This window comes from Thunnus maccoyii, chromosome 10 (assembly GCF_910596095.1).
Source record: "Thunnus maccoyii chromosome 10, fThuMac1.1, whole genome shotgun sequence".
In the NCBI taxonomy this organism is placed as follows: Eukaryota; Metazoa; Chordata; class Actinopteri; order Scombriformes; family Scombridae; genus Thunnus; species Thunnus maccoyii.
Window position 1 is genome coordinate 6,274,295 of NC_056542.1, and position 26,486 is coordinate 6,300,780.

At 38.4% G+C, this 26,486-nt stretch overlaps 1 protein-coding gene across 3 annotated transcripts in view; it reads left to right on the forward strand.

The window, feature by feature from the left end:
* The window catches only part of dgkb (diacylglycerol kinase, beta), a 79,747-nt gene that overhangs the window by 17,826 nt on the left and 35,435 nt on the right, over positions 1-26,486 (forward strand). For all 3 annotated transcript variants that reach the window (XM_042425249.1, XM_042425247.1, XM_042425248.1), the window contains 13 exons: positions 2,419-2,468; positions 3,920-3,994; positions 4,478-4,597; positions 6,648-6,765; positions 7,413-7,501; positions 7,877-7,993; positions 8,275-8,373; positions 9,393-9,494; positions 11,728-11,801; positions 12,437-12,511; positions 15,780-15,865; positions 16,541-16,630; positions 17,320-17,480. In XM_042425249.1, the coding sequence (XP_042281183.1) occupies positions 2,419-2,468; positions 3,920-3,994; positions 4,478-4,597; positions 6,648-6,765; positions 7,413-7,501; positions 7,877-7,993; positions 8,275-8,373; positions 9,393-9,494; positions 11,728-11,801; positions 12,437-12,511; positions 15,780-15,865; positions 16,541-16,630; positions 17,320-17,480 (1,256 nt within the window). The remainder of the gene's footprint in view (positions 1-2,418; positions 2,469-3,919; positions 3,995-4,477; positions 4,598-6,647; positions 6,766-7,412; positions 7,502-7,876; positions 7,994-8,274; positions 8,374-9,392; positions 9,495-11,727; positions 11,802-12,436; positions 12,512-15,779; positions 15,866-16,540; positions 16,631-17,319; positions 17,481-26,486) is intronic.

Below are 26,486 nucleotides of genomic sequence, written 5' to 3' on the forward strand. Positions count from 1 at the left end.
ATTTCTGCTCTTTTTCTTTGTTATCTCACTTCCTTAGAGATGATCTTTCTGAACAGATTTTTGATGCCTTATTGACACTGCTACCCAAATCTCTTAATTGCATTTATCACATCATTTATTCACAAGGTTACATTGCTTAATTGGACAGACTTTTTTTTCTGTGTTGCTGTAATTCTCATCCATCTGCTGAATTATTGAGTAGAGTAGCACTCATTAAGCACAGGGATGACTAAATAATTCAACTGATGCTGCCTGTATGTGAGCACATCATGGATTTAACTACGTACGATATCTTATTGAACATCCTCGTCTCTCTTCCTCTGTGATTCACGGTTATTTCTGTAGTAGACGGGTCCCTCTGCTGGTTTGTTTGAGAATTGCTTAGATTTAAATGCAGCTTGTTTGCTTGTAGCAAATTAGTACAAATGTCTGGATGACAAAAACATCTTTGTTAAAAAGTGAGTTAGTCTCAGATGCACCTTGCAAGGTTATTCATCTTAAAACAAGAAAAACTGCCAATCGTGGTAAAATAATTCCTCCTGCTTCAAGTGCAGTTTCCCTTGTTTTAGGTTCTTGAAATCAGTGTCAGTATCTTGAAACAAAGCAGAATAAAAAGAGACAGATAATGACAGACTGCTGCACCAAGAAAAATATCTTCAAACCGAAAACTTGGACACAAGCAATATAATCTAATCCCACTGGCAGATGTTTTTTTTAAAGTCAGTGTTGTCTTGTTAAGATCCAGTTTATTTTTGTCACAGTCCAACATATTGCCTCATTGCAGAAAGAGAAATCTCACAGGAAAATAGCTTTGAGAGGATGATGTGTCAGTGTGAAAAAGACTGACCTTAAAATACCTTTTGTTTTCAACAAATATGTCTTGTCACATTCACAAAAATGTTTTACTGTAATAACAATAATTAGAAATGTTTCAAAACACCCCAAAACAAAACAAGTAAGTCATTAGGTCAAATAAGCCATAAAATATGGAGGAAAAATAAACTGAGGATACAGTATATACTCTATAGAAGTCAAGAGAGGAAAATCCAAAAAGGATGGTGGCAACAGTTAAAACAGAACAAGTCAATAACTTAGAGAAAGACTTACAATTCATATTGATATCCAGTCAAAATCTGTAGTTCACAGTAAAAAATCAATCTTCATAAGCTAGTGTTGATATTTAACTACCAAGGCATTAAATATTATCTATATTTACAACTGAGTTTCACTTGTACACACATTTGTTTTTGATGCTTATCTACAGCTTTATCTAAGCCCAACAAAGAAATCAACCATAAATTAAGTCCAAACTCTGCTGACTAATTTTCACACTATTGGGAAAATATGTTTTCACTATTGTAATACAGTAATATGTTTATTAGCATTGGGCTGCCAGCATAAAAAAGGTCACAATTTGTTCAGAGCTTCAATTTCAAGTAAGTATATTATTATTACTATAAAAAGCCATCATTTCACACGAAAAAACAATAAATTGACCAGAACTTATCTGGAAACTACTGGTTTTGGCTGGAACTACTGTACTGTGGAACTTTGTCTCATTCTAATTCATAAAAATGATTTAAGAGATTTTCCTTTCCTGGGAACAGTCCATGAGATGTTTCTCTGTCCAATCCATTTGTACTGCAGGCAAAAGTAACAACAAATCCCATCAACTTTTGCACTTTATTGCCTTTTGGGGGCTTCTTTGGGTCACCACAATCACCTCCTTGTGACACTTTCAACCTCCACCCAACACCCAACACCCAACACCGGACACCAGCATCACTTCCCTCTCCCTTTGCCCGAAAAAGGTCACACCCTCTCAGGAAACTGACAATTAACGCCTCGTTAGTGGCATGACGGACCACTATCTGACGTCAACTCCTTATGATGTCAGCACCCTCCCACTGCTGCACCTCAACCGCACTACACATGGAGGCCGGAGCGGGGGTGGAAGAGAGGCAGCGGTGGTTTAGAGCACTTCTATCTATAGCCATTAGTATGGAAGTGATCTGCAACCAGGTCATGTTGTTGTTGTTGTTGTCACGATTCTGTTACATTCAGACTTGTGGGTGTTTACGTATTGGCCATGATGGAAGCACAAGAGCCAATCATGATGCCGATGATGTGGGAGCTGTCTGTTTCCATGGTGACACTGCTGAGTAGTAATTGGGGGACACTTAAAGTTGCAGCATTCAGATGCTTACAAGTGCTAATATGTGGTTTTTGCATGCAGTGAAGTACACAGTGACATTCATACAGAGAAAAAAGCTGATTTACTGAACAGTGAGTGCAGAGGTTTCTGTTGCCAATAACTGCTGTGTAGTGTAACTTTTAATGTTCACTTCAAACATTGAGAAGGATGTAGAGTACAGACTGTTAATACTGTGGCTTGACATTTTGTTTTTGTCTCCACAGTTATGTTTCGCCTCTATGACACAGATGGAAACGGGTCTTTGGACAGCTCGGTAAATATTTGTCCTCCTAAACTATATTTGTTTACCTGAATTCTCATTGTTCAAAAGCATAACTGATCCCATACCCAAATATGTCAGCGTTTTCATGCGCAAAAGATTTCAGTTAACTAATGTGTCTTTTTATACTTTGATGAGTGTACTCAAGAGTTTTTTGGGGTTTTTTTTAAGTCAACATTTAAGTCAGAAGAATCATCACCAAGACAGTTACAAAGAGTTTTCAGAGAGGGTATTCTTGTGTGTGTGTGTTTGTTTACATGAGTGTTTCCATTTTATATTACTTCTGCTAAACTACTATTTTTTACTTTATTACATTTACACTTTTTTGCATAAAACATCAATTAATCAATTAACAAAACACAGACAACTATAGATAATATATTATATAAATTATACTATAGAGCTGCCCAATAATATTGAGTATCCAATATATACTAAATGTTTTAAATTTGCTCTACACTGACAATTAAAATACTTGTTACAGATTTATGAATAGGTAAAATGTTTATATGACCTACATACCTATCTATATATCGAGGTGTCTATCTGTCTATCTGTCTGTCTATCTATCTATCTATCTATCTATCTATCTACCCATCCTTATCATATCTTATAAAGTACTTTATGGGTAAAAAATATAAACATGTAGTCAGTAGGCCCCCATTATGTACAGGGATACCTCAAAACATGGTACAAATACTGTATATGAATGGATGAATGAAAGGGAAAGATAACAACAGAGAAAACAAGAATGAGGAAATAATTTGGGGTACAGTATATTTATGAATGAAAGAGCACTGGTGTTTATGTGTATACGGTATGTATAGAAAGGGTTTGATTTGGAGGGTTAATAGAGATAGGCCAAGGGTGGGGTGGGTGGAGAGGCTGTGTAATGGAACCCATTATTAGTATTCCATTATTGGCTGGGGGAGGGAGAGCAGCAGCGATAGAAAGAGTAATAAAGAGAGGAGAGAGAGCATAGAAAAAAGGGAGCTGTGCCAATTCAGTGTGACCTAAATTGTATTGTAGATTTTAGAGTAAATAAAAAAACAACTAGTCATTTTTTAGAAATGTGTGGAGTCTCGTTTTGAGATGAAACACTCATACTCCATTACTGATACTCAACATATTGCTGTAAAGAAGTCCAAAGTGCATCATAGTGATTCAGTCCGCCACTTGATAATAATGTCACACCCCTCTGCCCCCCAAAAAAGCAACCATTGTAATTAAACCATCAGCCTTGCAGCGCCTCCCACGCTGCCTTTGTTTTCTCTCTCCAACTCTTCTGTGCGGAAGAATGACATTCCCAACCTGCTATTACACGCTGTTTATCAGTCTATTCACGCCAAAGACATTTAGCGACATCAGCTTGTAAGGCTGCAATATACCGAAAGGTAAATACAGTATTTTTGTGCCTGTAATGACTGTCTGTGGTCTCACTGCAGGAGCTGGAGCACATTATCTCCCAGATGATGCATGTGGCAGAGTACCTGGAATGGGACGTTACTGAACTGAAACCAGTAAGAAAGAAATTTCACCCAGTTAACAGAAACCTGTGATAAATTAAATTAAAATAATATTCTGTGATGTGTGACAATTGTTACCAGATGCTTTCCCTCTACTTTAGAAATGTTGAGAAATACTGAGATATGTTTTCACCCAACAATTCAAATGGAAATATAAGTGGAACATTTGCAAACAGGAATGAATGAAGGTTAAAATTTTAACATTAAAAAAAGATGACTTTTATTCACAAAGATTATAATCATATGTGGATTAAAAAATACACAAGTTGAAAGGTTCAGAACAGCTACTAAATGGACCTGGTGGTCAAATTGTTTTCTCAAATTAAAAACACAATTTTCAGGTCTCATAAAAGTGTGACCTCCTACAAATTGTTTTTCTCAACTCCATGTGAAGCCAAAATTGCTTCAATCTGCAAACCACTATTGATGTTAAGAGCTGTAAATGTCTTCTCTTCTGACCTTTGTTTTAATTCATAGATCCTCCAGGAAATGATGCGGGAGATTGACTATGACCACGATGGCACAGTATCACTGGAGGAGTGGATCCAGGGAGGAATGACCACCATCCCACTGCTGGTTCTGCTCGGCCTGGAGACAGTGAGAGCACAGAGACCACTTGAATATGCTAGTGATTCGAGTCAATGCTCTTGTTGGAACCAGGAAATAAAGCGTTTTGTAGCCTGGTGGACACTGATTGATTTACAGCTAGTTTTACACCAATGTGTCTTCATCAGAGTGACAAAGGCATTAAACTAATACATATATAGTCAAACAGGAGTAGATGTACATACTCATATCAACTAGTATATCAAAATTTGTACATCAACTTCCTTATGTTGTAGCCATTTAACAATAACATAACATTATCAAAATTACCATTAACAAAGCTAAAGTCACTTTTTAACTCAAAAATACAAATGTCAAGCTCATGGTGGCGCTAGGGGAAAAGTCAAGGATCACCAAAATCAGTGGGATTCATCTTCTGGGCATCATGAATGTTTGTACTAAACTACATGACAATCCATCCAATAGATGTTGATTTTAGTCTGGTCCAAAGTGGTGGACTGACAGACCGGCATTGAGGCTTAAAATTTGTCTAATGCTTAGTAACTAACTTCAGGTCAAAAAGTTAAATTACCTGAACCACTTGGACAAACATCACAGGGGAGAAATGTGTGAATTTCTCTCCTTCCTTAACAGCTGTTGTACTGCACAGTATGCCTTTGAGGAAGGCACTTAAAGGTCCAGTGTGTAGAATTTAGTGGCGTCTAGCTGAACAGACTTGGCAGAAATATAATATTCATAAGTTTGTTTCATTAGTGCATAATCATCTGAAAATAAGAATCGTTTTGTTGTTACCTTAGAATGAGCCCTTTATATCTACATAGGGAGCGGGTCCTCTTCAACGGAGTCCACCATGTTGCACTGCCATGTTTCTACAGTAGCCCAGAATGGACAAAGCAAACACTGGCTCTAGAGATGGACTTACTTGTTTTTTGTGTTTTTCGCATTTTCTCGAGTTTCGCAGCCACCATAGATTCTTCTACACACTTGAAAGGGGCGGATTAGTTAGATGCAATCAGCAACCTTGCCTCTAGATGTCACTAAATCCTACACACTGGTCCTTTAACCTCAAGCTTCCCCTGTGGACTCTAAGGCCAACAGCTGCAGGTGCTAATAGTGAGTGAAACTAAGGGTAAAGTGTTGTGCCGACAGTGAGAAGGATGTTCAGTCAACCTGGTTTAGTTTAATGTTCCTTTTTTTCCTGTAAATAAAACAACTATTAATAACTTGAACTTGACACATATTGCTATTTCAGAACAGGTATTTTGGTGGTTCTAAGCTGTTTTTGGTTCAGTAGCACCCCCAAAATGAAGAAATCTCGCCTCGCATCCTGAGAGTGTAAATTTTGTATCAGTCTCAGTCTCTCCTCAGCTCTTTTTACCTTCTTTCAATTCATTCCATTTCTCTTCTGCGAGATGATTATGCTAATCACTCTGGTCACAGGAGTAGTTTTACATCTATTATCTAATGGCTCTGACTCATTGTAAATGACTGTGATTCACAGTGTCAGCTAAATTACTAAAATTTCAAAATGTGAATCTGGGACGTGCTGTACTTGATTATCTGAAAAAGACTAAAGCCAGTGATTATTCTCTATTCCACAAATATTCCTCATCATTATTAAAACAGTTACATTTCATAACTGATCTCATAACAGATCACACCCTCCCCAACCATTCATAAACGTGTGTCCATCCATACTGCTGCTTTGCACCCCCAAACTAATGAGAGCATCAGTTTTCTCTGCAGTTCATAAGTTGTCCACTAGATGGAAGCATTTGACCAGCTTCAGTAGAAATCCCTACCAGAAATCTTTTTTTTTTTTTATGAATGAATATTACTGCAAAGGAAATACAGCTGCACCTTTACTGTCTTTACTGTATTTGGACCACATGTCTGGAAGTGACAAAAGTAGAATAAAAGTTTTAAAAAAAACAATCAATTTATAGACAAATAAATCAATCACGATTAGCTGATGATTCTCCCACCACAATATGAAATAAATTAACAAAGCACTCAATCAATTTCTCATTCAGTCAATCAACCAGTCAATTAATCATTTGGTCTATTTCTCTTGCTGCAGAATGTTAAAGATGACGGGCAACATGTGTGGAGACTGAAGCACTTCAACAAGCCAGCCTACTGTAACCTGTGTCTCAACATGCTAATTGGACTGGGGAAGCAGGGACTCTGTTGCTCATGTGAGTAATTCACTCACCATTAAGGGTTTTTACAGATGCATTGATTTGTACAGATACAATACAATATACTGGGGAAGTATTGTCTGGTCATGCGTTGCAGTGACGGAATGATGGATGTTATTTTGTGATCAAATTTACATAAAACAATGGAGTCTTATTTTCCACCTGGCCCTAAACAAATATATAATCAGCCTGGCATTTAGTCATGAGTTTTAGTGTCCCATGAAAGTTTGTTTCAGAGGCTTTTTCAACTAGACACAATTGTGAATGGGAAACAATTCTGATAACGGAAGGATCACAACAAAATATCAACTGAGGAAAAGAGAGCCACTCTACAACTGGCTAAACATCCTTTATTCTATGTTTCTTCTTATTTTGAAACAATAAAACCTGCATGTATTTCAACCTCACTGTCAATTTTCCTTTTTCCCACAAAGTGCCCAACTCTACACTCTCTACAGAAGCTTTCCAGCTTGCTCTGTTTTTCACAAAATATTGGCAACTAACACCTTCAGTACAGCTCTCACAAACACGTTACTCAAACCCTTGTGTATAACACTTATAACTGTATGAAAAGTCTGTTTTCTCTCCTCTGTGTTTGCTGTTTTCCTGGTCTTAAAATGATTCTTTTTTTTTTCCTTTCCCAGTCTGCAAGTACACAGTCCACGAGCGCTGCGTGGCTCGTGCTCCGCCGTCTTGCATCAAAACCTATGTCAAATCCAAGAAAAACACAGAGGTGCGTCCAATTGGAGTGTTTACTAGTGAGCACGCTTGGATCAGCGATGCTCCATGGAGCTTAGGACGAGGGTTTCTCTTCCTCTAATGGAATTTAAACAACTCAGTCTGCTACAAAGCATTGCTAATTACAAGGATAAGCCTGGTTTAAAGACACAAACACAGACAGCATCATTTGTTTGGCCTCATTCTATCTTTCTTTCTTGTTCTCTTCTGTGTCTTTTTTTCTCCTTCTTTCTCTCTTGCTTGTTTTCTCTCCCTTGCTTTCTTTAATTGTTGTGTCACTTGTGTCCTTGTATGTATCTTGTTTTTCTGCACCATGTTTCTTTTCTCACTTCTTTCACTCCCTGTATGCTGTCTCTCGCTCTCTCCACAGGTAATGCATCATTTCTGGGTGGAAGGGAACTGCCCCACCAAGTGTGACAAGTGTCACAAAACCATTAAGTGTTACCAGGGCCTGACTGGGCTCCACTGTGTGTGGTGTCAAATCACGGTAAGCCGCCACCCGAGGAGAGGCAGCCACCTCCTCATTATATTCCCACTGCTTCTTGTTGTTTAGGGTTTCGTTTTTGCACCTCTGATAACTCACAAGTCATTCCACCAATTTACACCCAGAAAACACTTGTTTGTGGTTGCAAGTTAATAGAAAATAAAACGGAGGCAATGACACATGTAATGCAAATAAATCCTGAGCATACACCTGAAAATGTACAGTTAAACATGTTCTGTTATTGACACAAGTTGGCTGTTAATGATGGGTGCCACCTCCTCCAGCTCCATAACAAGTGTGCCTCCCATGTGAAACCTGAGTGTGACTGTGGACCCCTGAAGGATCATATCCTGCCCCCCAACTCAATCTGCCCCATTGTCCTGGTAAGTCCTCACTCCTCAATGGTCAGCGGTCCCGTGGCAGAGTGAGTCTGACCTTGTTTGGCACAGTGTTATTTGAGGATGCAATCATCAGCCTGTGTTCCCCTACTGAGCTCTGAAATGGCAAAAGCTTGATTTTTTTCAGGTGTTTATCTTCAAAATCGTACAAGTTTATTCCAGGGAAAAATACACCTGAAATTGTTCATTATCTCGAAAACTTCTTCGTGTCATCATTGTAACGTCTATTGTAAAAGCCTTGTATCTTATAAATTAAGAAACATCTCACTGAGACACTGAGAATCTCTTTGTCATGGCAGATGAGGCATGGCAGCATAAAAACATTAAGCCAGTTGCCCCAACATCCCCCCAAGACACCAAGAGGAAAGTCTAAACTTTTTTTTGTTCATTTATTTGGATTTTTCTATATTTTATTTATTTCAATTACAGTATATTTTCTGCATGTTTTGTTTAAACAGAGGAAATTAACATCTGCTTATGAACTAAACCATAAACTCAACTATAATTAAAACAGTTGTCTCAGAACAGTGTCTTCATTTTTCCTATAATTAGTACCAGATTCAATAATTCTTTCAAGGTAACTTTCTGGAAAATTACTAGGAAATTACAGCCCAGTAAAATGAAGCGTCACTGATTTACGGATTTCAAAGCCGTCCTCATGCTGCTAGGAGTAAAGTTCTTTTTAATTCTTTTTAAAAATGTATTTATTTATTATTTTGTTGACCTAAAAGCGGTCAGAGAAAAATACAAAACAATGACATAAACAGGTTAAGACAACTGTTATATCCAGTTATCTGCAGTTTGAGTTCTCCAAAGGATCCAAATAAAGTAAAAGCAATAAGAATGTTATGAAAGTACCATAACATGTTTTAAATATGTCTCATAACTTGTCATATCTCTCAAAAATAGATGTCACATTTCCCTAATAGTGGGACATCACCTTTTTGGAAAGAAACTAAAATATGGGTTCTTTAACAACCTTGCCGTTTGACCTTTGACCCCAGGAAAGGCAGTCAACGCTGAGGAAAGACTCTCGGTCCAGCCAGTCGGGCCGAGGGAAGATGCAGAGAGCCAATTCAGTCACAGTGGATGGCCAAGGACTGCAGGTAAAACTCAAATCTGAGTCTCTTTAACCTCAGCGTGGTGTTCTCCTGCTTTGATTTGCAGTATAGATACATACAGCGATCGTTCATCTAACCAAACTTAATCTACTTTCTTTTCGACATACTGAACTCAGTGATAATAAACTGTAGTTTGGGGAAATGGCAGAACTGCAACAGAATTGGATTTTTGAAACCATTTCAACCATATTTTTATGGAAAATTACAACTGTGGATGAGTTTTTCCAGTTTCCAAATCAATAAACAAGCTGGATGTATTTCATGAGATTCTCATGAGATAGCATCTCTCAATTCTTCATTTGTAAATCTATTGTGTAAGCACTGGTTGTAAAATGACTCACAACTTTATTAGTAAGTAATACCCATTTTAAGAGAGTATGCATGCATAATTGTTTTCTCAAATGGTAATATGTTTTGAAATGAACCTCTGCAGTTGGTCTTGGGACATATGATGGTGCTCGGCAGGCCCTGCTGATAATCAGTATCATACAGCAGAGCCCAGTCCAGCCTGATCCTCTCTAATATCTGTCAGCCAGCATGCTGGCGATGGAAACCTGCCGCCGTCTGTGGCGACTGCTCGTCTACGCGTGGCTGGGAGAGAAATATGATGAATCATATCCCAGGCACATCCATCTATGCCTCTCGCCGGCTAACCAGCATAATAATCAAGATTATTATTTATAATTACAGGAAGTAATGGATCACTCTAGACTGGACAGGGAGCTCATTAATTCACCCTTGGCCTGCTGGGATAGCAGACAGGGGGAGTTAAGCGCTTCATCTGTGTCAGGGAGAGCACTGGGCGAGTTGTTTCAGACTAACTGCAGGAAGGGCAATTCAAACAGGGGCCGCTGGATTAGAGCTTGTTTATGTGACGCTTTGTGAGCTTGGCCTCCGGCACTGCGGGCTCTGTCTATCCACAGAATCTGGAAAAAACCTTTCCCACGTCACACGAGACAAACTGCCTCGCCAATTAGGAAGTAGTAACAAATTACTATTGCGACTGAATTGTGAATCATGAGTTATCAGGTTAAGAGTATTGATTGACTGTTACTGTAGATAGATGGATTGTTTTACTGTACTGTACTGTACATCCAGGGGTTGTCCGGTTACTGAAACCTGAAGAACAATCTGCATCTGCTGTAAAATCATTCACCACCACAACTTAAAAGAAAAAAAAAAACCTAATGTCTGATAAATTTTTAGTCAAAACCGGAGGAAAAACCTGATGATTTATATTATTATTTAGTCAGTGTGATGAATTGTTAAAGTACAATTGGCAACTGTCAACAATCTGTGCCATAAAGCTACATTATTGTCCAAAACTACTAAAAACACATCAATAAGCCATTACGTTGAACTGGATGTTCCTTCTTAACCATGAGCATGGTCACTTGTAGTTTGTTTTGAATCAATCCAAGGTATACTACCTGCTGCTGTATACACAAGTTAGTTCCCAACAAACTGCACTGTTTACTCCTGTTTGAGTTACATTTACTAAAAAACACAGTGCCCAGATGTTTGAGGAAATTAATGAGCCTTTTTATAAAGTAAAACTATGTATTTGCGGCCTGTTTTCAATGACTTATGTCTTGAGGAGGAACCAGCGGGTTTAGGGCTGAGTGCCACAGACGGGGGTAGGAAACTCTGACAGCATTGAGAGACGGACTAATGAATTGTTGGCTTGAATTTTTCATGGGATTTGTTGTTTGTTTTAAATTTTCTAGATCAGGTCATCAAAATGAATAACATGCAGAGAACATTTGATGTGATTTATTTTCAGAGATATTGGCTTTAAAATATATTTTAGGTGACTTTATCACTGCTCTCCTCCTATAATTAGATATTATAATTAACACAAGATTCAATTTGGAAGAAGAATCAGGCAAAGGAATAGGGAGCACCCACACCTTGCCATAGCCAGGTACCACTTGTGCATCTCTGCAATGAAACAGGAAAACCATAAAGTGTTATTTATACTGTAGCACTTTGAGTTTCACTATGAATGAAAAGTGTGGTACAAATTAAATGTGTTATTTATTATTATTATTATTATTATTATTATTATTATTAAAATGAATCAGATGACAGGCACTGCTTGGAAGTGTTGTATATATACGTGATAAAATGTTTGAGGGATGTGGCTTGAAAGTGAATTCCTGTGAAGCATCCCGCAGTCTCCCAACACCAACGGTTTGTTTTGACATCTCCCATTCAGATCACAACAATAGAGGGCACTCATCCTCTGCTAGTGTTTGTCAATCCGAAGAGCGGGGGGAAGCAGGGAGAGAGGTAAGTACACAATCTGTCTCAACATGCTACAAGAGGCCTCTAAATCCCGGCTCCTGAGCCGCAGAGGGAAGGCTGCAGCATGGCCTCTGGCTGCCAAGTGCTTTAGGCTTACTTAGTCAAATAAAAACACAATAACATTTACCTAAAGCGCTGGTCGCCTCCACCATCAGCTCACATACACGCCCCCCCCACACTCCTCTCCTCAGACACCCTCCTAGCTGTCACGTCTCTGGCTGGTCCCCCTTCTTTAACCCAGGGCTAATTGGGTTATTACTGAAACATATTCATTCACTCCTTATTACGCCGGCCCTCATTTGTTTAAATTATGAGATCAAAATATGACTTCAGCCAGTTGATATAATGAAATTGAAATTAAAATGAATTAGTCTTTCTAATGGTTTCTCCTCAAGGGGACTTTGGGTATGTCCCACCCCGCTGCCCAGTCCACTGCCTTGTCACGCTCTGATGTTGTTGGATGTTGGTCTGACAAGATCTGACACAAAATCCAGGCCTTTTGAGCCTAAATCTGTGATATCTGAGTCTGATGTTTACACTGTGAGTTTCTGTTTGTTGTTTTTATGTTGTGGACAGATGTTTTTTTTTTTTTTTTAATCTTTTTATCTTCACTCCTGTAGGATTTACAGAAAGTTCCAGTATCTTCTGAATCCGAGACAAGTGTACAACCTGGCCAAGAATGGACCCATGCCAGGGTACGTAGGTCACGTAGGACAGAGGTCACATAGGTTTGTCAAAGATCAGAAGTGCATTTTCTGTGTTTGAGGTTTTTTATAGTAAATGTAATATATATATATATATATTTATATGCTGGATAGTGACAAATAACATATATTGCATGTAGAGAGCAAAATAGAAAGATGCATTTCTCATGCATTTCTTTAGGGGCAGCTGTGGCTCATGAGGTAGAGTGATTCATCCACTAACCCTAAGATTGGCGGTTCGATTCCCGGCTCCTCCAGTCCGCATGTCAATGTGTCCTTGGGCAAGATACTTAACCCCAAATTGCTCCTGATGGCTGTGCTATCAGTGTGTGAATGTGTTAGTTTCCCTCTGATGGTTGGGACCTTGCATGGTGGCCCCTGTACCTATTCAGCATATGAATATGGGTGAATGTGATCCATAGTGTAAAAAGCACTTTGAGTGGTCGGAAGACTAAAAAGGCGCATACAAATACAGTCCATTTACTGTTTATTCCATTCAGAACATCTCTTCATTGATGCATGTTACACACTACATTGATTAGTGGTTTTAGTGGTTTTCAATAGTAAAATACACCTAAAGTGCATTATTGCATCTTCTATGACTTGTTTTGTTTTATTTATTCTAAAATACACAAGGACAGTTAAGAATTGCATTGCAAAAAAACCCCTATTTTTTTAGGTGGTTGCGACAATTTCTGGGTAGAGATTGTTAATAAATAATAAATTAACCTCGAGAACTGAATATTTGGACACAAAATATGTTCTAACTAGCCTCAAGTTGCATTTAAAAGCCATTTTAATCATTTCTAAATACTTAATATGACATTATTAATTGTTAACATCAAAATAGAAAGAGAGAAATAAAGAAAGACAGAAGAATGAAGGAGTCACAATTCATCCTTTTGTTAGTTACCTCACAGATCATATTGGCTAATGATCTTCTGTTTATAAACACAATGTTTTCTGTTGCTTACATATAATAACCACCATCACATGCAAGAGAGGCCTTTAGTATTAGACCCTTCAGTCAGTTCCTTCACACAGCACAGGCACAAATGAGGTGAGTTCACACATAACAAATCCTGGAGACGACAGTATCATGCCGTAGCCTCAGACAAGCGGCAGCTCCATATGCATAAGCCTGTATGTGAACGGAGAGACGGTGACTTGGATGACTGACAGATAGAGAGAGGTGAAACTCTCACCATACCACATGTGATCATGCATACAAACAAGTAGCTCACCACAGGCTGTAGGTGCGGGCAGCATCGGGTTTCCTATGGTTCACATCTGTGATTAAGAAAATGAATGGATCATTTACATGCATAAGGCTCCTTCACTTTGCTGTTTGCGCTCAGCAGCGTTTCAACACACAGGAATGCCTCGCCGCCGTGCTGCCATGTTGTTTGGCTTTGATTAGATCTGAAAACAGAATCTTTGTGCCTTATAAAAAATAAATACACAGCGGCACACGCAGGGTAAAAAAAAAACTCCACAAGGTTTTGACTGTCTGCGTGAGGAACTGGGACAGCTCTCACGTCATAGATTGTGCCAACGCAGCTCAAAGTTTTTTGGAACTGACCTTGTGTGCGTGCACTGTTTTGTTTCTCCTTTATTGATGTCCCTGCACGTGGCCCAAACATCACCTGCATCACCAGCTGAACCAGAGCCTTGTCCTCAGAGCTGAGAACATTCCAGATGACCTTGCTCCACTGTAACCTTGTTAATATTTTGTCAAGTGTACGCACTGCAGCGCACATTAGTGAGGTGAACGGTCACCGTCGGACACTGCAGGCCGAGGCAGCCGCACGCACTGCTGTCAATTAGCTGCCACGCTAATGCAATAATGGCAAATTAAGTGTTTGTTTCTTGGTATTTAAATATCCCCAAAGTTGCCTTTCATGTTTGCGGCCGTCTGTTTTGCGTCTAATATGGTTTGTGATCCCAGTTGGAAGTAATTGAGCGAATCATTTAGCCGCCATACGAGGCTCAGAGGCTGGCTCATTCAGTTAGGGCTTTGTTATTGTGAAGGAACGGAAGAAGTTGGACTGAACATTGCCTGTCATGATCCAATTAGCCCTCAACCAGGCAGGCTAGCTCGTTGAATGAGTAATTGTCAATGTGGCATGTGTTATTTTGTGGGATTAGAGGGGGAAACAGTGTGTTGTGGCAGTGGGCTCAAAAATATGCTCATGATGAGCACACACTTTACACTTTCTCTTATTTTCAAAAGGGAGAAATTAGTTCAAGCTGAGATGATTTTAATAACCTTTTATTTCTTTAAACAGCCTGTCATTTTAAATCAAAATAGTCAGAATATAAACAAAATAAATAACTGGAGGGATTCAATCGTAAAATAACGTATCACTTTAGAGACAAGTTTTTAAAACCTAGAAAAGGAAGCGCTTTAACATGAAGGATATGTAGTGCAGACTTTATTTCATAAACAGACTATGTGGCAACAACAAGGCTTCCTCAGAACTTAAAAGCACAGTAACAGTTTATTTATGAGGTAGCCAAATATATGTATAAGTGATAACAATTAGAATAAACAAGTACATATCCACTCACCATGCACTGTATTAGGAACACCTGTGTAATCTAATGCAACCCAATACAACAGCTCTGCCATAAATTCTTGTTATAGATTTTCAGTTTTTGTTGACATTGTAGTGCATTACATGGAAAAGCGTTCCTAATATTTTGCCACCCTTAAGTATGTTAATTTCTACTTTTACAGCTTGGTAACAGTAGAATTTATGACAGAGCTGTTGTATTGTATTGCATTAGATTGCACAGGTGTTCCTAATAAAGTGCACGGTTGGTGTATTTATACAAAATATTCACTAAGCACCAACATGTATTACTGTATCAGTAGTGAGGTCATTTTGTTTTTGTCCAGTCCAAAATCACAAATTTCAAAGAGCTTTACAATCTATACCACAAATAACAGCTTCTTTCCTTAGACCCTTGATTTGGATTATTTACATTTAACATGAAAAAACATGTAGTAATACAGTACATTTTGAAGTTAATTTCATATAATACTTAAAGTACAAGGAGCATAAGTTGACTTACATGATAATAAGGGATTGACTTGAATTGCACTAGTATTAACAGCTAAAAGAGTTCACCAGAGCAGTGAAAAGGTGTAAATACAAGAAAATGCATATGAAACATTTACAAGTTTAGAGAATAAAATACATAATAAAGCTTGTTGTGTGGCAGTAATGTGCAGAGCTGACTGTGTTTGTTGCAGGTTGAACTTCTTCAGAGATGTTCCTGATTTCAGAGTGCTGGCCTGTGGAGGGGACGGCACAGTGGGCTGGATCCTGGACTTCATAGGTACAGAATATGTTGTACAATTTATAATATGCAAGAAAACTTAAGAAGAATTCGGTCCCTGCACTGCTTCCATAGGATCAATTATGTTTATTTTTAGAAGAAATACGGACTCCAAAACCTCCCGGGATGCTACAGTATATTTACTCATACTGTCTTCAGTTTCTGATAATATACAACACTCCATTTCCTTTTTTGGAAAAAGATGCATTTGTTTTTATTAGTTTTCAAAACCGGCAGCACTCTTGTTGTTCAGCCTGAAATGGTAAAGCGTACTTTATGGTTTGTATATAAACACTTTCATTACGTCCGAGCCTGCGTATTCAGGGGTGGTAAAATAGGATGATTACATGAGTTGGAAAACAACATATTAGTCATCATTTGAAGAAAAACAAATCACCTGGCCTCCTCTATTTGGTCTTGAAGACGTGTTACTTGTTCGGGCTCTCAAAAATTGCCTCAATTTTTTATCAATCAAAACAAAGAGAGGTAATAACTGTCAGACAAAATGTGTCTCTTGAAATAGATTGTACAACTGGACATTCGTATTGACTTGTAGTTTTACTTGTGGGACTGCAAAATGGATTTGATGCTTTCTTTGCAAGTCTGGCTGTGAGTTTATTTTCTTGGTTTGGCCTTGTTTCGCAATGTGTTGTGATATTTGTCCCGTTGCTCCAGATAAGGCCAACCTGGACAGGAACCCCCCTGTGTGTATACTTCCTCTTGGCACGGGCAACGACCTGGCAAGATGTCTGCGATGGGGAGGAGGTACCGGACTTAAAGACATAACAGTGAAATAACATGGCATGAATTCACTTTATTATGTTCATAGTTAAAGATATAAGTACACCACGCTTAAACTCAGTGTTAATGCTATTAGAAGTGTTTATACAGAGTTCAGGTGGTAATAGTGAGATAAAACTGTCAGGAGTTTCATACCCACTGGGGAAACCCAAAAAAAAAAAATGCAGTTCATTTAAATAGAAAGGAAGATTTTTTTAGGCCATTATGTGTATTCATCATCTTTTAAATATAACGATTTTCAGAAATTGCAAATATTTCATGTTTTCTTTTAATCTTGTCAGGGTGAATAAAGCCTTTAATGCAGGACTTAGACTGTTATGGGCACTAAAACTCACTTTTTCAAGTTATGGTTTATAATTTTAGCATCTCCTTGAGACAGCAAGACCTACAGCATCTAATCACTGGCATGACAAGATCTGCGATACATTAGAGCTTAAAAGTTGCTCAAGAACTTAATTGAGCATTAAATAAAATCAGCACTCACCAGGAAAATAATGAAAAACACACAAATTCCTTTTCTGCAGCCGAATTTTGGGAGGAATCATCACATTAACACCAGTAAACCAATGCTAAGCCAATGTCTGATATTTAACTTACAACATCAGCAAGGGGGTCCTAGACCCATTTTAACACTTAATGTTCTTCTTCCTGAGGCTATGAGGGCGAGAGCCTCCTGAAGATCCTGCGGGACATCGAGAACAGTACGGAGGTGATGCTGGATCGCTGGAAGATTGATGTCACGCCCACAGACAAGGAGGAGCGAGGGGACCCGGTGCCTTACAGTATTGTAAACAACTACTTCTCCATCGGAGTGGTGAGTCTGACCTCAATCAACACTGATGGGACTGATCAAGCAGGGGAATGAATGAACAGTGAAGTTTATTAACAAGCAGAGATAATTCTTGTCTTTACCCAGTGTTATGAAGTTACAGATAGAGTCTCAGGTTGATGAATGTCATAATTCACCATTCTGGCTCATACTTGAGGCTTGTTGTTTTCATTTTTCCATAATTTACACTGAAAAAAAAAATTAAAAGAAAGGTTAGTTCAAACTCAGAGATCTGATGTGTGTCTTTGCCTTAAAGACAAGAAGTAAAGGTCAGGATTTAATGAATAAGTACTCTTTAGAGTCACAACGGCCACAACAAATGCAGCAGGAAAGGCACTTCCAAGTCACTCACATTTTAAATGCCCAGTGGGACTGAAAAAATATAAAACAAAAACCTATCACTGTGTAGTAAATGCACTTCAAATGATGCTCCTTAAAGGAGATTTCACACAGATTATTATAGTGATTGTTTCATCAGGTTCGTTTTACACATTTTTTTTTAATAATCCAAATAAACCAAAACTAATCTCCAATTATGAGAACACCAATTACTGTTAGAGAACCTGTCCCGTTTTTACCATGTAAATTTTATTTTCTATCATTTTGTTTGCTTAAAATTAGCATATGAGCCCTTAAAAAACTCATCTAGTCTAGTTATTAATATAGCATCACTTTTTTTTACTTTGATTACTAATTAATTCTAGCGAAAGGATCATTTTCAAGGAAAGCAGACTCTATAACAGTCATGGACTGTTATTTTAAAGCAAGCTGGTATCAGATAAGATGAGTTCCATAATTACCACAACCATGAACAAATTACAAAGGAAACTTTACTTGACTGTGAATGCAGGGTTACAATAATGGCACACTTGTGATCCGCGGGTAAGAAAAAAAGCATATGGCACCTTTACAAACCTTTCACACCAAAGTTTGGTTAAATCATGGTGACAAACAGACTCAGTCACAGAATAGCAAAGGTGCAAGTAAACAGCTTAACCCAACTTAAACATTCTGAAAATTAAATTCCTTCTGTCAATAAATCTTGGTTCTGTCATTAAGGGTTGAATAAAAACAATACGCAGTACCTGGAGTAACAGCATAATCACTCAATTTATTTGTTTTGATCACATTCTAGTTAGGCCTATATTGAGATGTACTCAAGCTTCAACACTCTCTGATCAATAAACAAGGCTCGTTGCATATATGCATGGTCGTACGCACCCATCAACACCCCCCTGTCCATCTCCACCATAATGACACTGATTTCACGTAGCTCATGTTAGGCATTACTGATAAATGTCAGGGGGAAATATGGTAATTGACATTTGCAGGTGGCAGAGGAGGGAGCCACTCAGTGTTGTGAGTTTCGTATGAACCGTGGCAGGGACATAAGTGATGCATGGCCTTACAAATGTTAGTTGAATAACACCTCCAGCCTGGGCCCCTAATGACCATGTTAGAGGATATTAGAGGACAGGTCTTGTTAACATTGTGATAGAGGAGAACAATGGCTGTAATCAGTCTACAGTGTTGAACATATGGTGATGTGTACAGGGGGAAGTGGGTACAGTATGAAACAAATCTCTGATCATTCATCCTGCTGTTTAAGCACATTAATTTCCCAGTATAAATGTCAAAAAACACAACAGATATATAACAAGTTACTTAATCTTTTTTTTTTTTCCAAACAACTTTGTGTATTCTGTAAATTTGCTGTGACTGGGCATGACTCAGAGCTTCTTTTGGACGGCGCAGCTACATTAAAAACCAAAATGAGTGTGTCCCAAAATGTCTTATGAAAAAGCTAGTTTCCAAAACAAAGAAAAAAGTATCAACAGCAAATTCAAGATGTAGGTATGTGTAGCATATAAGAACAGTGAATAAAGACTGGCAAATTAAAAATTGATTTTAGAAAAAACTTGATCATGTCTTCATTCATTTGCAGTATGTGAAGTGCTTTGGTTTCACAAAAACAACTTGTCATCCCTAAAAAACTTTTAAGATAGACATTTAAATTTTCTCCTGATTTGGCTGGATGAATGAGTTGCTGCAGTGAGGGAAGCTACTGTCTTTGTGCAACCATGCAAATCCCAACACAGGAGGATTTATAGTTGTGTATGAAGAGGTTACAGTGAAGCTCGGGAGCCTACATGCGTATGTGCTGTAGCTACGCCATAGTTGACATGCATCTCTTCAAAAATATTGCTATGGAGATACTGCGCTGGGACGGCAAGAGGTGTGATTCGTCAGTTTGTGCTGATTGTGTTTTCTCCAGCAAGTTTACGATGCCGGTGGAGATTGTTGATAGTGAAGACATTATGCAAGTTGAAGAAGTAGCTAAGTTATCTTCTCCATCCAGCAAAGCCTTCTCCACTGCAAATATTACGCTCAATGCGTTTTGTCACTTTGTGTGAATGAAACAACGTAAAAATGCCAATTGCACTACAGTTTTCTCCTGTTCAGTAATGAGACAAGACGATATAGTCACCTGCATGTACTGTAACTCCAGCTCTATAAGTATGTGCATAGTCCATTCTAAAAAGTAATAATAAGTAATATAATTCACCACACTAACTAAAGATAGACTAGACTAAAACTATACTATCAACTCTCAGGACTGCCAAAGACCCTTTTCATCAACCATTAACCCAGATTAAAAGTACCATGTGGAGCTTTTGCCCACAAGTAGCTCTATGGAGCAATGTGTTTATGAGTCAGAACCTGTCACCTTGAGAAGGGTCCAACTGCCGACCTCCCTTCTGAGGCCCCATTTCTGTGAGCCAATGGGATTTGAGCATGAGTAGTAGGGTTCCGTTGTATGAAGTACGTAAACTTTCACTTATTTCACCTTAGCAGTCCACCAAAGTCTGTTTCTGGACAAATTTGAGGCGAGAAATCTTCACTCATGTTAGATCCACAAGGCCTAATTTAAAAGTTTGTCCCAATTTTCGTAAGGCAAAGGCACTACCGCACTGCCGGTTGCCACTGCTTCTTGGCTGTGCTTCAAGCTTGTTGGGGACACTGAAGCGAAGCATTAAAGCCCCAAACGACTACAACTAATAATTATGTTTTATGGTATGACAATGCTGTGGTTATGGTTTGGTTAGGTTTAGGCACAAAAACCATTTGGTTAGGGTTGGGAAAGACCGTGGTTTGGGTTAAAATGATTACTTGAAACGTGGTTAGTACTTTCTTAAAGTTACGCAGCTTTTGTCATCATGGCAACAGTAAACACCATGACAATATGTTCCAACGCGGTTGGAAACATGACACTCGCGGTTCGAAACGGGAAGCAAACAGGAGTTTCCTGCAGCTAAGCACTTTTTGCAAAGGCGATTATTCCTGCATGAGAGGGGCCTGACGAGGGGGGGTCTGAGGTGCTACAGTTGGACACTCTTCATCACGTTTGTATGTCCCACACGTGCAAGACGATGCAGAAACACATTCCTTCCAATGTCTTCAAGCTAATGTACTGACTGACAGTTTGTGGCGGTAACAAGGTAAGAAACGTTGCAATGTGCCAACAATGGCAGGGAGGACCGCTAGCCGATGTAAACAATGCAGGTTTATTTTAAAAATATGCATCACAAATGTTTTATCAGGAAGTAAACACATTCACTCAGGAACTTAGGACCACCAGAACCCTAATGGCACAACATCAACATAACCTGAAAAATAAACAAGCGTTACTGATATTTGAGAAATAAGCCAGAGTGAAAAGGCAGAACAGGAGTTATATGGCCCCAGTTTTGGGGTCTTGATACAGTGAGTTTTGGAATATGAGAAGATGTGTAGATGTCTGAAAAATACCAGAAGTTAGTGGTTACAGTAGACATGAATGTGTGAATGACTCCATGTGAGAAAACAGCAAAAATTGCTCTAATTTTGGGGATAATTCTCATTTTTAAAATGTTGAATTTACTGGTGTTGGCTCTAATTTGGGCTTTTAACACATCCCAATTTTCTTTTGAATGCTCCTTAACACACACTGTTAACTAAAGCTAAAATACCCCACTGCTGATTCCTTCTTGCTGAACCAAACTTGTACGAGAACATTAAAAGACAACAAGCTTCGGCCCGGCTGGTTCATGAAGTCATTATAACCCCTTTTGTCTTTGCTCTGTTAGTGGGATTAGTACCCAGCAGGCGTGATGATGACAAATGAAGTTGTTTGTGGGGGATTAGGAAGACTTTGAGCTCTCTATGGATTTGAGTGTGATATAATATTTTGTGACACATTTTGCATCAAATTTTTAGCTTTCCGTTGAATGAAAAAAAAATACAATAAAGACTATGCGACAAGTCAAGCTCATAATTACCTCAGAGATTATGCTGATGAAGAGAGGATTGTTTCTATAATGACACTGTTGAAATCAAAAGATCAGCAGTAGCAGCCACCACAGACAGTCAGTGTTACCAACGTATGAATTTGAAGTCAATTATTGAAAAGTCGAAGTCAAATAAAATGTGGTATTGAAGAACAAAGTAGAAGGGATGAAACATGTCTGTTTTCTCTCATACAACTCACATCAGCAGTGTCAGCAGCTGACAAACAAAATTAAAAAAAAAAAAAAAATCCTCACTACAACCTCATTTTCCAAGTCATTTCAATCCCAGGTGACTCTTCCAAAAAAAGAAGGACCATCTTTTTTTTTGTGTGAATTCTTCCAACCTAACCTTCTGCTGCGGCCCAGTGGGATTGAGAATTAATGACGCCATCCCTTTGGGAGGATGTGGAAGTGACGTGAAGTGTAATGATCTCAATCAGGGCCAGGGGTGAGAGACAGAACTAATCACTGAGCGTGCTCCACTACCATAATGCAGTCAGTCGCCCTAATGACCCTGGCACTCCTGTCAAAGCCATTATTCTCCCCCGTTGTGAAAGGCACATCAAACCGCTGGGGCCCACTCATAATTGGACTAAACTTTGAGCTATGAGAGGACATTACACATGTCCTGTATTAATTTGGGTGCCAGATTTTTACATTGGTAATTATTTGAGGGCAGCTAGGGGGAGAGAGAGAGAGTGAGTGAGCTGACAACGTCCTGCTGCCGCAAGGGTGTCAAAGCCTGGAGATGTGAATGTGTCCTACATGTGTTGATGGTGTGACTGACTCGTAATCTCTTATTCCTATACTACGGTTTTGTTTTTATATATAAAATCAACATCTAAATCAGTTTTAAATGATGGTTTGAAAAAAAAATGGATAGTATACAAGAAAACATTTGCACTACAAGATCTATTTGGCAGCTGTTTTGGAGAATTTGATCATATGAAATGATCTTCATCAGCAGGTGGAGTTATTATCAAGAATGAACCTTAGCTTTTAAGCCAACGTGGACAGGAAGTCCTTAAAGTAGAAATTAAGATCTACAATTTCATGACTACTTGGCAAATTTGATCTGCTGATGAAGATCAAGTGGTTTGATCGAAAGCTCCAGAACAGCTACTGAACGGACTTTGTGGTGAGACTGTTTCCTCAACTGCTGATTCTAAGGTCAATAATGAAATTTGAACCTCAATAGTGTATATCAGTTTAGTTAAAGCTGATTTTATTTATTGATTCACAAAGTCTATCAATACTGGAGCCTGATTGGACAACGGCAGCAAACTGAAACAGGGTAAAATCTTCTTGATGGAGAATTTTCCGGTCAAATTCTGCAAACTGGCCTGAGGGTCAAACTTTGGTCATTCATTCTTTATTGGCTTGAAATAGTCCACCAAGGATGCATTGAGGTTTTTGGTGAAAACTCAATAAATTGAGTCACTCAAAAGCAAAATAAAAATAGAAATGAAAAAAATGACATAATTATGATCACACATAACATAAACAATGAACTCCTGCACCAAAGCTCTGCTACAGAGTAACTTAATACCAGGATGAAAAGGTCTGTTTCACTGGACTCCTGAAAGTTTCAAGTCTGTTACACCTGCACCTACGTGCAACAGTGATGTCACAGTGTACCCTCGTGTACACCTGTGCATCACTGCAGAAAGGTCAGAAATTAAACTACTGAAACAAGATTTTCATTTGGTGTTAAGTTGCTCTTTAACATAGGGCTCGACAAAATTAAAAATTATAATAAATTTGACTTTTAGTGGAATCGTACTGTAATGATATTATTATATTGTTTTATTGTTTTAAAAATATGTCTGAATGAATGATTCTAAGCAGATAGAAATTGATAACTAACAAATTAAGTTAGGTTTTTGTTTTATACAGTTGTAGAGTTTTGTCTGATGTAATGCAGTTTATTGCACTCAATATCAATCTTAATATTTTGTATGGCATGTTTCAAATTTGCCATATTTCCATATATAGTAAATCTATATTAAAAATATTCTTAAAATATTAACACCTTAAAATATCCTATTCTTCTTGATATTGATTTCAGCTATACGGCAGTGTAAGGCTGGTTTATTTTAAAAAGTTTTACCATTTAAAGCATACAAATGCTACATCAGTGTTGGATGACAAAGTGCTTTATCCACTTGCTTGAAATCGCTGTTTACTGTTGCAAAGCCACAGCTCCACTTGTACACATCTCAGATAATAGACCCCAAACCAAAGGGGAGACAACCTCTCCTCACTTTTGCTCTCTTGTTTGCAGCTATTGTCCTGTTTGTAAGAAAATCAAGTTACAATCTCTCAGATATATCCATCATTTCACCTTTTTGGCTCGCGTTGGAAGTGTGAGGCGAGTCTGCGGGGATCTTGAAAAATTCTTTTGGTCTTCTGCTTACAGCGTCTTGAAGAGACATCAAGAGAAGCTCCATTGATTTTTTTTTTCCTCTTTTGGCTTCTCCTAAATTTCTGTACAGAGAGCTGGCAGGGGGTCCTCCCTGTAGGTGCTGTTTCAATAGTGCCATTCAAAATGGAGCGGGTCAAAACAGATTGCTTCAGCAGAGGGGGAGAGGAACAAGCCCAAAAAGTTTATGACAACTTTCTCTCATTCTTTCTTGAGGTGTTTTCAGAGCCAGACAACTTTGCTGTGTTTGTCAGAGTTTTGGTCTGTGTTTTTTAACTAAGGCCTTGCCAGCATTCTTCTGCAAACGCTGACTTAGAAGTGTAAATTAAAGGAAATGTCAGTGTTGTTAGTCTTTGTATAGAACATTACTTAAGGCTTCACAATATGTTCATGAGGTCCTCTGCATGCTAAATGACGTAATTGATCTCATATACTGCGTATTTAGTTTTCATTTAACTGAAAACGTTCAAAAGGTATGATTATAGTATAATGATATAGTTTACAGCAACTCAGGCAGCATTTTTGCATTCTTGTGATACATTTGAATAGCAAACATGCAGATTAACACAATTAAAAAAGGCCATTGTAAAGTGTTTCAGATAATTTCATTTGCACCGGACACCAGACTGTTTTGAAAAAATGAGAACTAAAGCATAATCAAATAATCATTGAAACTTCCATAGAACAGATCAGTTTGGCTTTTGTAAGATAACATGTGTTTAATACTCGGAAATTAACGCTTAAAGTCCCCCTCTAGTCAAAAATGTTACTGCAGTTGGATGTTTGATCGTCTCTGTGCAGAACGATGATATGATATGTGCAGAGTTTGACGCTAGAAGGCTGTTTTAACATTTATCTGTTGAAGAAGAAAAGTTTCTCTGTGCTCACCTTAAATCCGAGTTTAAGGCGAGTACCTGTGAGCATGATTTATGACATCACAACTAGTTTGGAGCCAATCGAGGGCCAGTATGCAGCTTACACGAGTGTGATGTGGAAACTTGAAACTTCCAGTACATATACACTGAGAATGGATTTAGGAACAGAAAGTAGGAGACATCTTGTGTCCAGCAGTTACGTTTTTGATATAAAACATATTTACATATTCATAGACTCTGGACTTTTTCAATGAGGGAGAGGGAGCAGATGTCATTTTAAGTGTTTTTAATGAGGTACCTGAACATTTTTTGTGTACAAAACATGTTGGACACAATTTATTATTTCAAGCAGATGATTTATATTTGTCCTAAAACTTGTCTGGAGGGGACATTTAACTAAATACTTCATCCCTGTTTTGTTATTCTCATCCCATTTACAGTTGGTATCAAAGTCTGTTCTCGGGAAGAACTACTACACATGTGAAAAAAGGCTGCAAAATGAGATCATTTTCCTTTGTGTTAATTTTAACATGTTTAACTAATCAAAAGAAACTCCACACTTTATCTGCAAGTTGCGAATGACAGTCATTTGTGAAACGGGGCACTGGCACTATTTGCAATCTACGTGTAAGCACTGCTGGCAAATCTTCTCTTGTGAAACAGGCTCCAGGAACGAGATGCTAAATCAGCGGAGTTCTCTATTAACATGTGTTTCATGATCCAGATAAAATACCCAGAAATGGAGCACATGTAAATAAGAGGTGTAGTGAGTTCTCTGTCTCATTTAAAGTAATTTGCTCTCTATTAGCAAAGCACATCATATGGATTTACTATAAATATACCTTTTTTTTTCTAAGTTCATGCTTTAATACTAGATAACAGTCTTACCAGGCTGAGATGGTGTTAAGATACTGGTGTCTCCACCAGTCACACCACACGAGCATATGTAACATGAATTGTATCACTTTAACACCAAGAATTCAAATGTTTCTGCACTTTTTTTGCCCCAGGTCACAGAGAGGGAGGGAGAGAGAGAGATAGAGAGATGGGGGGAAAAAATCAGAAAGGGTGAGAGAAAGGTCGAGAGTGACTTATAGAGAACGAGAGAGAGGCAGAAGAGGTGGAGGAAGGGAGAGAGAAAATAACTTGGTTGCCGGGGTGTCTGCAGCATCCTGTAGGTTAGTTGGGAGCTGTGATTACTCACAATGTGTTTAATTAATTAGCCTGTGTGGAGATAGCGTACTGTTCATCAGGCTTTCTGTCAATACGGCTCCATCCCCAGCTCCACCCTGCTGCCACCCCCTGCACACAGCTCCTTTCATCTTATAGAAATATACACAAGGGACATGCGAGGTATAACTGCACT